The sequence below is a fragment of the Oryzias latipes genome, chromosome 9 (genome assembly GCF_053564925.1).
Source record: "Oryzias latipes strain Hd-rR chromosome 9, Olatipes_Hd-rR_3.1".
Classification (NCBI taxonomy): Eukaryota; Metazoa; Chordata; class Actinopteri; order Beloniformes; family Adrianichthyidae; genus Oryzias; species Oryzias latipes.
The window spans coordinates 23425349-23440237 of record NC_136245.1 but is presented as its reverse complement, the minus strand read 5'-3'; the positions used below and the strand labels follow the sequence as shown (position 1 = coordinate 23440237).

Below are 14889 nucleotides of genomic sequence, written 5' to 3'. Positions count from 1 at the left end.
ATAAAATAATATCACTTTCAAATTCAATTCCTTATGGCTCACAAATAATAGGTGCACAGTTGAAATTAAAACGTATACTTATTGGTTATTACAATTTTTTTTAAAATATTGTCAGAAAATACACATAATCATTTTACCTAATTTATTTGTCTATATTACGTTTCGTTTGCCATGTAGGATAAAAATGCGATGTAAAATGGAGACGATAAAAAGCTTTAGCAGGTTCTTTTTTACGTCACATTACAAGTGTTGTTTACGTTTCTTGATGCCACTTCTGACAGCAACGCGGTGTATCCTATCGGTGTCACATACTAGCAGGAAAGGAAAATTTACAGGATGTCCCTGAAGGCATAAAGAGCTCCGCCATCACCGCTACCCACTGTCCGTCAGCTTTTTTTAAGCAAGGTTCCGCTTCAGACAACCAGCTAATCGGTTTCCTGTTTTGTTCATTTGCAACATTTTGATCCACATTTGTCCTTGAAATCGTTAGGTTTTCGCTGCCATGAAGGGAATCCGTCTTTTCGTCGTTTTTTCAGTCCTGTTCGCGTTTGTGCTGTGCTCAGCTGAAGCGGGAAGGAGCAGGACCAGCACCAACAGCTTCCGAAGGGTCGCAAACGGAATTTATCAGACGTTGAGCAGCGTGTTTGGAGAGGACAACATTAGAGGCTTACACAAGGTGAATGCAGAGAAAGGGGCGCAGCAGACGGTTATGTAGGCTCTGCGTTCCAATCTGGCAAGTGGCGAACGGGAATGAATCGCTTTGCGGGCCCACCCAACACTACAATGGATGCCATTTTGAGAAAGTACCCATATTGCCATCACTTCAACTAATCAGGAATTTAAACTTTATTAATTGTGCTTTTAAGAGGTTATACCGTTTACAAAAGTATTTTTTACCCTCATCGTTTTATAACATGTTATAAATGTATTTAAGGGACGTGGAGTAAAACCTGATGTAAAGGCATCAAAGTAAAAGAAAAAAAGATGTCAGACTGTTGGCAGACATATGGAAGTCCAGCGTTTGCTTTATCGTTTCAGCGGTACTTCCGGTATTTTGAAAATGGACGTTTCCTGTTTATCCTTCAAAGTAAAAGACCGAAACATTGATAAAGTTCGAGCTGAAAATGTCACAATTAACTCTTAGTGTTACAAAAATACAGAGAACACAGAAGTTCTTCTGTTGTGGTAATGAAGAGGCATCCTAGTTCCCGTATGAGCCACCCTCGTGTGTGTGTGTGTATATATATATATATATATTTCTGAGTTATTTGTAATATATAAGTATTTAGCATTGTGTTTGGAGCACATGTAAACTTTTCACTTTTTCTGTTCAGTTTTTCTCCAAAGCAACCGAGCGTTTTGTCCATGGAGTGGACTCTTTTCTGGAAACGATCTGGAAAATCTGGTCCGATTTGCTGGATGTGATGGGAATTGATTGTAAGCCTTCACATTTAAACAAAGTGAAATCTATCACAGGAAATGGGTCATGCCTGAAAATAATTTAATCATTTTATATTTCTCTTTTCCTTTAGCATCAAACCTCAGCCATTACTTCAGCGTCACGTCTCTCACCAACTTCCCAGCGCGTGCCCTCCTTCTGGTCGCAGCTGTTCTTGTGGCCTACTGGTTCCTTTCCATGTTCCTGGGAGGTTTCTTCTACCTTCTGCACGCCATCTTTGGGCGCTTCTTCTGGCTGGCACGTGTCACGCTCTTCGCCCTCTCCTGCCTCTACATCCTGCAGAAGTTTGAAGGTGACCCCGAGCGCGCAGTACTGCCGCTGTGCTTCATCATGGCAGTGTACTTCATGACGGGTCCGGTGGGAGCCTACTGGCGCCGAGGAGGCGGGGCTGGTTCCCTGGAGGAGAAAATCGACCACCTGGACACTCAGGTCAGGCTGCTCAACATCAGGCTGAGCCGTGTTATGGACAGCATGGAGCGCAGCGGGGAGCAGTGAAGCCCAGGAACGCTGCAGCCCAGAGGAGTTTTCATGGGATGGTCGGGGACAAACCTAAGCGGTTTGTTGCTACGTTACTGTTTCTTACGCACATCCCCAGAAACACAACTACTGTAATTGTACAACTCTGTCAGTCAAAGAGAAAATTTAAAGTAGAAAAAAAGTGTTTGAAAAACTCCTGTGGGTTTTAATTTGAAGAGATGTTAAAAAAAAAAAAAATCAAGAAAACGTTTTTCGGTTTTTTTGGCATTTCAAGGTCTCCAAAGTGTTTTTTTTAATCTGTTTGAGAGTATTGGAGAAGTCTGTGATCTGTTTCTACTTGAGAAGCTACCCAACTGGAATTTCATCCCCTTTTTTCAACCTCCGACAATGCTTGTGCTTAAAAAAAGCACGGGGGGGGGGGGGGGGGGGGGGGGGCTCCTGTATGTTTTTTTTTTATAGTATAAATACCTTAAAGAATAGGACGTAATTTGGCCTTTTTTTTAAACTGCCAAGAAAGACCTTTAAGTTGATTTGTTACAATAATTACATTTATTTATGCGGTTGTCGTCTTAAATTTGGAAACTTGTTGATGTAGTTATTTTATCAGGAGTCATCCTTCCATGGTGGTGAGCGTTTGACATCAGGACCTCTTTTTCTCCTGTAAATGTGTGAGTGTGTGTGTCTCAAGTAGTAAAATGGAAAAATGCAGTTCACTAATGTCACCATTTGACTCTGGACAAAAATACAGCCAGCAATATCTCAGGGAGTCAGCCAACACATGATGAGAAGAAATTGGATAATTTAAGATAATTTAAAAAAAAACATCCCCTGGTCTCCAAGTTGCTTAGAAACGTTTTTTTATTTCAAGTGTAATTATAGTAGTCATCATGATTTTAATAGCGACATGTGTGACGCCCTTTATCCTCAGAGGTTCAACTGAAATGTTTTAAATATAAATCAATATTGGACTTTTTGCATCCTTCGGATTGTGTTGGAGGCCAATGAAGATGCAGCCCTGAAAGCGTGGAGGCGTGTTCATGCACGCCATCACCTGGATCACTATTGTGGTTAGGGCTGCACGACATGAGAAAACTTGCGATATTAGTGATTATTATTGCGATGACGATATAACTTGCAGTATATGAACATATAGCAAAACAACCAAAAACATAATTTCCATTTCACTGCAACAGTTTAAAAATACATTCCAAATGATCCACATTTACATCGGAGACGGACATCTAACATGAAAGGGCTCCATCCGATTGGTCTGTGATGGAAAGGAGTCCGTTCGATCGGTCAATTCATGAAGGGATTTGTTTGTTTCGTTAAATACTTCCAGCTGCCATAAGATTGTTTTAGCAGATTTAAGGTAACCATTTATTGCGATTTTAACTGTCTTTTGCGATATCCATATTGCACGGCTTGATATTGCGACAACGATAAATGTGGGGTATATTGTGCAGACCTAATTGTGGTAGTTCCCAGGTAGCTTGATTGAATTTATAAAAGAATACTAATTTTTTTAATGACTAATTTAATTCCTGCCTCTTTTGTTCAGTCCAATACATTCGCTGTTTTTTTCTTCGCCTTTTGATCATGTTATATCAGTAGATCTTTAGATAACTGTAATGCATTTCTTTGTTTATGGCACATTTTCCTATAGCGAACCTCTGAGGCGTTTCTTGTGAGCCGACTTTATTTTGTCTCAAGGTTAAGGACATGTCATGTCTTTTGCTTAAGGTAGCATGTCTTTTTTTTTATGCTAATGTTAGGAGCATTCCTTTTTTCTGGTGAACCACCAAAACATGGGAGATGTTTTGTTCTCCACTGTGGGAGTTCAGAGGTCAGACTTCCTGTTTGAAAAAGGAGACCAGTTCTGCCACGTTTAAGTGTTTGGGTTTTTGTTTTATTTGTCATTCTTTGGAAGCTTTAAATCAATTGTTCTTTTTCCACCACCCAGGTGTCATGCCTGACCTGTGTGATAGATATTAAATTGTGATGCATGCTGCCTTTATTGATACACTGATCATAATGATATTGTTGACCGCTTCAGTGGAGATATCAGATTTGTTCTGTCAGATTATCCAGAACCGGATTGTACTTTTGAAGAGTTTGATTTTTTTTCTTTTTTTCACTCCTAACCTCTTTAAAATGATGGGATTGATCTGGATTCTAGCTGTCCATCATTGTGCGATGGTGTTGGTGCTCTATCACAGATCCTGACCCCTACGTCCATTTCTTTTAACAGAGAGGCAGCTCACTTGATTGTGGTGTCTTGGGATGTGCTGAGAGCCCACAGGTCAGCCTGTGAACATATGAACGCCTGAAGTTGAGAGACGAGGTTTAACTAAAGATATTTGGTGCACAAAAATGCCGTCTTTGGAAGATGTTGAGTGGGTCTTAAGGTCTTAGTAGTCCAATCTTCTTGTTTCTGTATTTTAGCTGGTTTGAAATTCAGAAAGATGTCTGTGAAATCTTATATTCAAGCACTGAAAACTGCATAAAGTAGACATTTTGTTTTTGTTGTTTGTTTCTTTTAAAGTTCTCTGGCATTTTTTTAAAACACTCAATTCAGACTAAAGGAGACGGAACACTTCATCACTGGGTTTAGATCTCACATGTTGCTGATGAAAGATATTTATTTGATGTCTAAGGTCTGATGAATGAAATGCCATCATGTGATTTTCACTGTACTGTATTTCTCCAGCTTTTCTTATTTTTGTGTTGAATTTTCTTACATGAGGCATTGATGACTCTCGTGAGCACAAATGCTTTGTGTTTTGTTTCCAGGAGGTATTTTGATATATTTTTTATCTTTGTTTCTTTAAAAAAAGCAACTTGTAAAAAAAACCAAACTGTTCTGCTGTCAGTTGAAGTGTCTTAACATGTAAACCTTTAATGTTTTTTTGTGTAGTTTTGTGTGTGTGTGTGTGTTGACAGAGTGAAAATGAGGTCCAGATTTGAATAAACAGTGCAGTACTATGTACCTGAATGTCCTCTTGGTTTTCTTTCTTCTTAAGAAAAATAAAATACAACCTACTTACAATAAACAGCTCCAGAATTAAATATGCATAAAAGTGACGTTTTGAAAAAAACTCGTTTGGCATTCATTTTAGATCTAAGCATTTTCTTGACAGTAGGTGGCAGTAGTGAGTTTTGTAGCTATTACATATAATGGCAACAAGTGAACAGTTCATAAAGAGGGTATGAAGGTATTTGGAACGTTAGACCCCTGATGATCCGAATAAAACGCTTTGCTGAAAAGAACCACACTACAAAAAAGTATTACTGAATTACAAGATGAAGTTTTTTTATTTTAGCAAGTCTCAAGTCATTTAAATTGAAACTGCTAAACATTTCTTTAGATTTGATCTATTAGATCTAAAAAAAGAGGAATATTTAACAGAATATTTTCTTCTAAGCTCCGTCATTAACACTTTACACACATCATGATGGAATTCATCTTGCCAGTATTAAGCAGGAAGTGACCAAAATTACAATTTAACTATGACATATCAACATGGAAGCTATGGTTACATCATTTAATTTAAAAAAAATAACTCATTCTATCCATAGTGGTTTGATATTGCAAAGGTCAAAGTTACCACAGCAAAAGATCAACTCTAAGTGGCTTCTGTAAAAATGATCAAAATATGAAATGTTTTCCTACATGAAACACAGATATTCGTTTAAACTAGTAAAAATCCATCTAACGGAATGTTTTCTCTTTTTTTTTTCAATTGGTTTACAACCAAAAAAGTTTGTAAATATACAAAAAAAAATAAAAGGTTATAGGTGGCTTCAGATTCTCTAAGTAAACTTTACTATATAGAAGAAGTAGTTTAGCTCTATAAATATAAAAACTAATTTGTCTGTACTGTTTCACATTATCAATTAAATATGCAGTGCTTAAAAATATTAAATAAGGTCATTTATTCGATTTTTTTAACAAAAAAAGAGGACATTCTTTAAAACATGAATGAATAGTCATTTTTAAAAGATCTCCACTGTGTTTGGGTTTTTTTCTTTTTGGTTCTAGGAGACAAATGCGTTTATGATTGACTCAAATTTGAGAGGTCAAGATCAATCTATCCCACCAAGTTGCACAGCTAAGAACTAGTAACACTCATCTCAATAATAGCAGTTAAAATTTGAACAATATTGGCAGAAAGTGAGACTGGAATGCCCGTCTGAACGTGACAGGCTGCTGGAACCAATAACACGTATGCATTCAGGTTTACCCTCTTCAGTAACCAATAGGTCAACTGCACAGGAACCTTTCAATAGCTGTTTTTTTTTAATACCTGGTTCTAACTATTTCTGTCAAGTGGAGTTCAATCATCAGACGAGAGCCAGGGTGCACTGGTACAAAGCCCTCTTTTACCAGTAGTTCATTATTTTTAAAAGAAAAATAAGGAACTGTAAAAAACCTAAACTATTCTGCTGTGATACCAAAGTAGTTCAGTCTGAAGTTGTCAGTTTGTGGCCCTGTGTGGATCATGTTCAAAAACTTTCCCAAACAAACAGGATGGTTCTGTCCAGATCCTTTTAGAGACTGATCCAGTGTTTTGATCCTAACAAGTCCTCACAACTTTGCCAAACGGATCATTTTGTAACGTTGACCGAGAAAAGATGCAGCCTCCAAACATCGTCTGTTCCCGTTGTCATACACCTCTGCATTGTTCTTAACATGGAAGCTTTTCCTGAAGCCAAAAATAGATAATTATGTTCAAAAAAGAGATGTTTGTGTTATCAAAAACGAGCCACGACTCTGATGTCCAGGCCTGCCGAGCCGCCTGAGCCGGTACCAGCAGCCTGGTTCTCCTGCGATCCTTCTTCCAGCTGGATATGGTGAAGCCCAGAGTTGAAGCTGGCACACAATATATTGCTGAGATCACTGGGAGCCAGAGAAACCAGTGGACCGGCACCGTCCAGTGACAGCGTTCCAAGACAAACTGAAATGAGAATGACGAGTTAGAAAAGGCTGGATTTTCCAGGAAAAAAAAAAAAACTCGCTCTTTATCCAGGACTTCACCTGCTGTATTTTGATCCCATATTTTGACTGAGCTGTCATGAGAAGAAGTTGCAACTCTTGCCGTGCCACCACAGCAAACGGGCAGAAACACACAGCAGGCTGTGGTCTGGAGATGACCTCTGTACTCCACAACTTTACAGCCAGGCTGCCGCAGGTCCCACAGCTGACAACAGAGACACAGCTCTTCTAATTGCACACAGACACCTCAAATCTCTCAAGACTTCCTCTACAAACAGGGGAAGAACATTTATGGTGATTCATTTTTCTACAAACTACATAAAGCTCCAAAAAAATTGTAGACAGAGTCATCCTCACAGAGGCAGAGCTGTTGTTTAAAGACCCACTCTGATAAAAAAATGACACCTTTTTTTTTTTATTCCTATTTTGCCTACAAACAGTGTAATTGTAATAAAAAGACCACTGGAAAAGCTTTGAAAATAGATCCAAAGAAATGATAGGAGTGGGACTTTAACCCTGTCAAGCCCCAAAAAGCTTCTTATGGTCTCACCGTGGCTTCACACCCCTGGCCTCCAAAGCCGTTGCTGCTGGAAATCAAGTAGTTCCCATTTGGAGAGACGTCACAGTGTGTCTGGATGTATTGCTTAGCCGGAAAGGTGTTGGTCACCTGCCATGAACGGCTGTCCCAGACTCTGCACAGAGAAACAAGTGTGAAACATTGCACCTTACACATGGAGTTACCGTGACAACGTCCACCCTCTGCTGCTGTTTTTAACAGAAACCACACTCCAGCAGTCCAGGTGTTCAAGACCAACAATTTAACAAGAACGATCCTTTGTAAAGTCAAGAGAGATTCAATACACACTGCATTATTTACTTTACTACAAAACAATCAACTGCAAAAGTGGGTCATTAAACACAGGTATCAAGATTTCCACATATAGTCTGGAAATGTCCTGACTCTCAACACTGATAGGTCAAACATTCAGAAAGTCATCAGTATGTTTTCATCTTTCCATCTACTTTCAAAGGGTCTTTTAATTGTGATTATGCCATTATTAGTCAATATGAAAAAAAACTTTTTCTAGAACATAGTTTCTGCAGACCTGCAGGAGTTCATAAGAAATTTGCCTCTGAGTTATGGGCGGGGCAAATAGTCCCCCGCCCCCTCCAGTCTCCCATAACTGAGCTATCCGTTTACACTCTGAACCACTAGCTTACAGCTCCAACCTAAAATTACCAGTGCATCAACATTTTTGAGCAATATTGGAGCTATCCAGCTTGATAACAGTTTTGATCCAGATTCCAGCTCAGACGAGGAAAATGTTCATGGATCTATTTGTCTGCAAGTGGATGCATCAGAATGGAGTGGAGCAGGGAGCTTGTGGTTCGCCCTGTGTGTTTTTTTTCACGCTCTTTTTCAAAAAGATTTTATTCGTCTGCTCCCGATCTACGATTTAAATAAAGAAATACTCAGAAATGCAATTTCAAGCTTACATTTCTTTACATGTGTCCTACATCAACAGAAAAATGCCACCAGAACATGTTAAAAACATCAAAAACGTGATTATCATCAGAGTGGGTCTTTAAATGATTTGTTTTTTAAATAACCTGACATTAACTATAAGTTCAGAGTTCCGACCTGAATGCATTACAAATTTATAAAAGCATAACAATGCTGGTACCTTATGGTTTTATCCTCAGAGGTCTGGACGACAGAGGAGCTAGCCGGAACCCAGCAAACATGAGTCACCTAGACAACGACAGTTCAGTGGAAAAACATCCCATCCTGCACTACAGGAATTCAAAATGGAAAAAAAATGACTTTTTTTGCTTTGAATTTCGTTTTTTATCTTACCAGGTTTCTAGAGATATTGTGTCTCTGTTCACATTTTGCAGTTTCGATATCCCACAGGCACATCCAGTTATCTCGAGAGCCCGTGCACAGCTTTGTCCCATCTGTATACAGGTTTTAGACATAAAGAAACAAGACTAACAAATGGAGAACGTGGCAAATATAAAATTAAGTCAAGACATTCTGACATGATAGGAAAAATGTGTCAGTCAGAAATAAATATCAAATTAGTTTTTTTATGGTTGATAGAAAGCTGCAGAAGAGGACAGTCTATAGAATAATTCTTCATATTGGGAGTGATGCTGCTGTGCCTGTAGAGTCAGACAGCTCAATCCAGCCTTGTGAGAATTGTGGAACACATGAAACGTTTTACCAAATATGCCCAGTGATTTAATAAAATGACAGATTCTGGTCAGGTCTCCTCAAAGGATCACTCAAACAGCAAACGATCTACAGCTAATGCCTGAGTGAGAGCAAAAGCAAACCAGCTGTAGAGTCTCTGTGGATGTACCTGGGCTGACAGCTATCCCATTAACCACCAACTCGTGCCCACAAAACTCTTGAATGGGCTCGTCTCCCTGGTTTAGGTCCCACATCAGAACAGTCTTGTCCCGTGAGGCACTAAAGATCCATGTACTACCTGGATAACAAAGCACCTGAAGGAGACGCAGAGGAAGAGTTTACAGAAGATAAGACCTTCATTAGTCGTATGTCTGGTCAACGGCTCTGACGAGCATCCGCCTTTTATCAGTTTGTTCACACGCAGCATTAACGTTACCTTGGTAACCTCTCGGTTGTGGCCCTGGAAGGACTGACACGTCCGGCCTTGTCTCCAGTCGTACACTACAACAGCCTATAGAGGTGAACACATAAACAGCTTTAACACCCAAAAATCTGCATGAGTAAGAAATGCTAACAAAGTTTATCAAACCAGTGAATAGAGTGTATCATATGTATGCATGAATATCCTAAAACACCTTGTTAATGTTAGAAATGTAAAATAATTGGGGATTAACTTGGATTGTAACTCTTTAACATGTGTGAATTTTGGATTCAAACCCACCTGGTCAGTCCCACCAGAGACACACAAATCCGGGCTGAGGTTAGTCACAGTGTTGACGGATCCGTGATGGGCTGGTTCGTACTGCAGCACCTGACTGTCACAGGAGTTCTCGGCCTTCTCTCCCTGAGATGCTCTGCACAGAGCAGAGGCAACATGAAGACATTCCCACAACAGTAGAAACAAAGAATTTAAATTTCCCGAATGTATGCAAAGCATAATTCTCCCTATTTTTCTGCTTTATTCAAAAAATAAAGAATTTCTACTTTAAATATCCCAAAGCTCTGTTTTTTTTTTTTTTTGTGTTTTTTTTTTACTATTCTCATTTTATTTTCAGTTACAATTCAGATTTTTTCTGACTCAAATCATCATCATGTTCAATGATGAATTAATTCCTACTTTTTTGGGGTAAACATAGCCAGGTTGATCAATCCAATTTCTATCAAACTTTACTGTAGAAGTTATACACTGTAAAAAAGTCTTTAAGGGGTTTTGTTCACGTCACTCTTTATATCTAAAATAAAATAATTAATAAAACATATTTTTCTTGAATTATTTGGTTCTCTAAAAGTAATTTTTAAAGTTTACAAACAAAATGTGAATGTTGGCTGCAAAGTTTCTTTTCTTAACTTATTGGTTGATGCTGTACCTTGAGGTTTTTATAATGTACATTGACTCAAAAACGGTTGAAAAATAAAAATCACTAGTCTAGATGATTTTTTTTTTTTAGCTTTTTAACGTGCAGAATGCAATTTTGATTGAAATACCAATCTGAATGTACCTGTACCGGTCAGACCTCTTTCGAAACTTGCTCTGTAGTTTGCCCATGTCTGGATACAGGAACCTGCAGCCACACTAACACACAAAATATAGATCACATGATTTCAAAGAATCATTCTTGGATTGTACTCACGGTGTGAAATGATTTGAGATATTTGCATAGTTGCTGCAAAGTTACAATTTGTCTCGTTTTAAGAGCTCTGTAAATGAATTTGCAGAGCATAATCACGTTAAGCACTGCATGCAGAAGGAAATCTCCTGTGTGCTCGATATTCATTATATCATGCTCTCAGTCAGATTAAAACAACTACTACACAAAAACCACTTTCTCACGCACTGCACAAAGCTCCGCCCTCATTATCCCCGCAAACTTCTCAACCCAGCAACAGGAAGGCGAGAGCCCAAATCCTATTAGCGCCGCGTCATTACCGTCACAAGGAATTAGTCATTCCAAAACACCTGCTATAAAGTGTTTGCACTCGTTATGCAACAAGTCCAGCTTTTTCACCTTTATTATGACAAATTAGGAGCGCATATATTTCACAGAAACACATATTATACCTGTCTCTAGGAGGTGTGGTCGCGGTATGAAGTGGAGTTAGTAGATCCTTGCCATGCTAACTAATCTTTCCCGGTCATGCTAAGAGAGATCATCAGTGGCACTGAAACGTGTTTTACACAGCGTAAAAGTTAGAAAGGTCGCTGTTAAAACGGGAGTAAGACGTATCCCACGGAATGCCATCGTAGTTTGACGTTGTAAGAAAGGGTACAAAAGTGTCGTTCAACTAGAACAAACCCAGCCCCCTCTGCGTAGCGACCGTGAAGCGACGCTTTCTCGTATCTAGGAAAGAGCCGCTCGTGTGTCACGTGACTCGCAGACGGGAAAACACCGGAAGTCCGTTTTCTTTTACAAAATAAAACCTGCTTATCTATTACAGCACCCCCAAAGTCCTATCCTCAACTTTACAGTCTCCTCTCCTTAACATTTGCATATTTACACAGATGTGTTGTCAAGCCTTTCTGCCTTCATTTGCTTTTATTTTCTCTGCCAACATAAATCCATTCCTCCTCTCTTTAACCATTTTCAAACAATACACTGTAGATCAACATCACCGGTGGCGGTCGTCGTTAACCTAGGCTTGCATATAAAAGTTTCTTCCTGATTTGCATGACTGATTGGGTTTTGGTTTTATCCCTTCCTGAAGCAACCCTCTGCCTTTACGTGGACTTGGGAAGAAGAATATTGAAGCCTTGGATTGTGCCATCTTGTGGTTGCACTCCAGAATTCAAAGGTTCATTAAGATTTATTAAAACCAATAACAAAAAAGCACTTCATTAAAAGTGATTTAAATATTAAAAAGTGATTTAAATAAGGTTTTTAGGTCTACATTTTAAACACAACATTTATTTGAGTAAGACAGAATCTTTTAGAGAGCCAATCTAACTACACAAATAGTTAAAAATAATATTTGTTGTTTAAATTATTACACATAGGTAACATATTAAGAGATTTTTTTGTTTCCTCTAACAAGATCACTTTTTTATCAAAGTTATTTCTTTCTAAATAAAGCAGTTTTATGTTTTGTAATAAACTAAAGCCTGAGATAAGGATTTTCGCAGTCCCATATCAAATGAACAATTTTTCTCTGATATTGGGAATAAAGTTTTAGCTGTTTCTATGAGGTTTATTTATTTTACATTTTTAAGTTATTTAGAGGTTTCTGCCAGAAGCATGTGCTATCCAAAACTGACACCAAATGCTAATGGGTTGTTTTTGCATTGCAAAAGATGTGACTAAATTGAGAGTTCTTTAGATATTATGATCACACAGCCTTTTTTTCAGTTCTTGTCCTGTTTCATAAATGGATTTACGAATGCTGACACTCATTCTCAAATTTATGTGTAACCTGTTAGTGCCTTACTAACTTCTTCAAGTTATAGAAATGTGAGTTTTTCTGAGGATTTAGAAATGGAAGGCAATCACCATATAAATGGTTTCTTGTAGTGTCTCTGTATTCAGTAAAGCCATTGCTGACACAAAGTTAGGCCTGTCATAAACAAAATATTTCTTAGACGTCTCAGCATTACAGCCATTCAGCTGTCTGACAATCAGTAGAGATTCTCTAAATTTCTACATTTTTTGTATAGTTATATGCTACAAAAGTTGTACAATTTAAGTGCTTTCCAATTAATCTAAACCTAAAAGAATCAGAATCAGCTTTATTGGCCAAGTACAGTTTATATACAAGGAATTTGGCTTTGGTGTATTGTGTTCTCGTGCAAACTATAGCAAGGCATAAGAAGGTGTAAAGGGGTAGAGACAAAAAAGGATAAATAAATAAAAAATAAAATGAAGATAGATATAAGGATAAATGACATAACTAAATAAAAAAGCAACAGTATGTTCCGGTGTGACAATTCTCATGTTTGGGTTCCGTGCTCTGTGAGTGGCCAGGAGTTCATCAGAGTGACGGCTCAGGGGAAGAAGCTGACTTTGTGGCAAGTGGTTATGGCGCACATTGTCCTAAGATGCTGGCCTGACAGGAGAAGGCTGAAAAGGTAGTGTCCGGGATGAGAGGGGTCTTTTGCGATTCTACCGGCCCGATTCCAGATCCTGGACCAGTACAGGTCCTGAATGGAAGGACGGTTGGTGACAATAATCCTCTCAGCAGATCTTATGATTCTCTGCAGTGTGTTCCTGTCGTGCCTAGTTGCTGATCCAAACCAGACTGTGATGGATGTGGTCAGGACAGACTGAATGACTGTAGTGTAGAAGATGGTCAGCAGCTCCTGAGGCAGGTTGAACTTCTTGAGTTGTCGCAGGAAGTACAAACTCTGCTGAGCCTTTTTCCAGAGTGTGTATTGAATGGTTTGCTGCAGGAATCTTTTTCTTTTATAACCATAAATGCAAACGACCCAATTGAAGGTAAACAAGTTTTATTTTTAAATGAAATGTGCAGAAATTAGTTGCCAAAATGTTTTGTAAAACTGTGCATTTGTTGTCAGCCTTAATGCCTTTCCTGCATCTTAACTCAACTGCAGGGTTTATGTCAATTTTCTAAAATGCTGCTTGGACACAATATACAGAACCACAAACAATATTTTAAAATGAAGAGAAATGCATTTCTTATTTATTTTTAAGTACTTCAATGCTATAACAGATAAAATATTGTAGTCATTTGTTGACTGATGCCAACAAATTCAGCAAATTCAATTTAGTGTACTTCATGTATACAAAGTCTATACTAAAAGTGAGTTACTATACTTAAAGCTTACTTTTGATATACAATCTATATATTGTAAACTTTAAATGTTCCAGTGTAGTCTGTAGAAGTCTTTCGTTAGTATCCTGCCACACTACAAATACACTTGCTGGCCACTTTATTAGGCACTCCTGTCAAACTGCTCATTAATGTACATTTCTAATCAGACAATCACATGTCAGCAACTGAATGCATTTAGGCATGTAGACATGGTCAAGATGTTCTGCTGTAGTTCAAACTGAACATCAAAATGGGGAAGAAAGGTGATCTAAGTGACTTTGAACCAGACCTGGTTGTTGGTGCCGGACGGGCTGGTCTGAGTATTTCAGAAACTGCTGATCTACTGGGATTTTCACCCACAACCACCTCTAGGGTTTGCAGAGAATGGTCTGAAAAAAAGAAAATATCCTGTAAGCAGCAGTTCTGTGGACAGAAATGACTTGTTGATGCCAGAGGTCAGAGGAGAATGGCCAGACTCGTTCCAGCTGATAGAAAAAAAAAACAGAAACTCAAATAACCACTGGTTACAGACGAGGTCTGAAGAAGAGAATCACCGAAAGTACACAGACGGCCTAGTAGAAAACCACACCGGGTGCCAGTCCTGTCAGAAAACAGAGGCTACAATTTGCACAGGTTTACTACAATAATGGGCCTACAATAGAAGATTGGAAAAATGTTGTCTGGTCTGATGAGTCTCCATTTCTGCTGCCACATTCGGATGGTAGGGTCAGAATTTGGCGTCAACAACATGAAAACATGGATCCATCCTGCCTTGTATCAACAGTTAAAGCTGCTGCTGGTGGTGTAGTGGTGTGGAGGATATTTCCTTGGCACACTTTGGGCCTCTTGGTACTAGTTGAAAACGGTTCCATTGCCACAGCCTACCTGAGTGTTGATGCTGACCATGCCTATCTCTCTATGACCACATCTTCTGATGACTACTTCCAGCAGCATAAGGCGCCATGTCATAAAACTGGAATCATCTCAGACTGGTGTCTT

The 14889-nt window shown here is 38.7% G+C and overlaps 2 protein-coding genes across 4 annotated transcripts; one reads left to right on the top strand and one right to left on the bottom strand.

Annotated features, from left to right (window-relative positions):
• The first annotated feature begins 263 nt into the window (after window positions 1–263).
• On the top strand, window positions 264–4925 carry bri3bp (bri3 binding protein). The gene is made up of 3 exons (XM_004072345.5): window positions 264–676; window positions 1335–1437; window positions 1533–4925. The coding sequence occupies exons 1-3, from the start codon at window positions 503–505 to the stop codon at window positions 1952–1954; spliced, it is 699 nt and encodes a 232-aa protein (XP_004072393.1). The 5' UTR covers window positions 264–502; the 3' UTR covers window positions 1955–4925.
• Window positions 4926–5224: 299 nt separating this feature from the next.
• On the bottom strand, window positions 5225–11473 carry wdr31 (WD repeat domain 31). Of its 3 annotated transcripts, none has more exons than XM_011479090.4 (10): window positions 11189–11473; window positions 10629–10702; window positions 9851–9983; window positions 9566–9640; window positions 9299–9443; window positions 8791–8891; window positions 8618–8685; window positions 7483–7624; window positions 6975–7137; window positions 5225–6894 (listed from the first exon to the last, which is right to left on the bottom strand). In XM_011479090.4, the coding sequence occupies exons 2-10, from the start codon at window positions 10673–10675 to the stop codon at window positions 6692–6694; spliced, it is 1077 nt and encodes a 358-aa protein (XP_011477392.1). In that variant the 5' UTR covers window positions 10676–10702; window positions 11189–11473; the 3' UTR covers window positions 5225–6691. The 3 variants fall into 3 exon arrangements, with proteins under 3 accessions (XP_011477392.1, XP_020561519.1, XP_078809189.1); XM_020705860.3 differs by lacking the exon at window positions 11189–11473 and adding an exon at window positions 10965–11114; XM_078953063.1 differs by lacking the exon at window positions 11189–11473 and adding an exon at window positions 10761–10953.
• Window positions 11474–14889: the final 3416 nt, after the last annotated feature.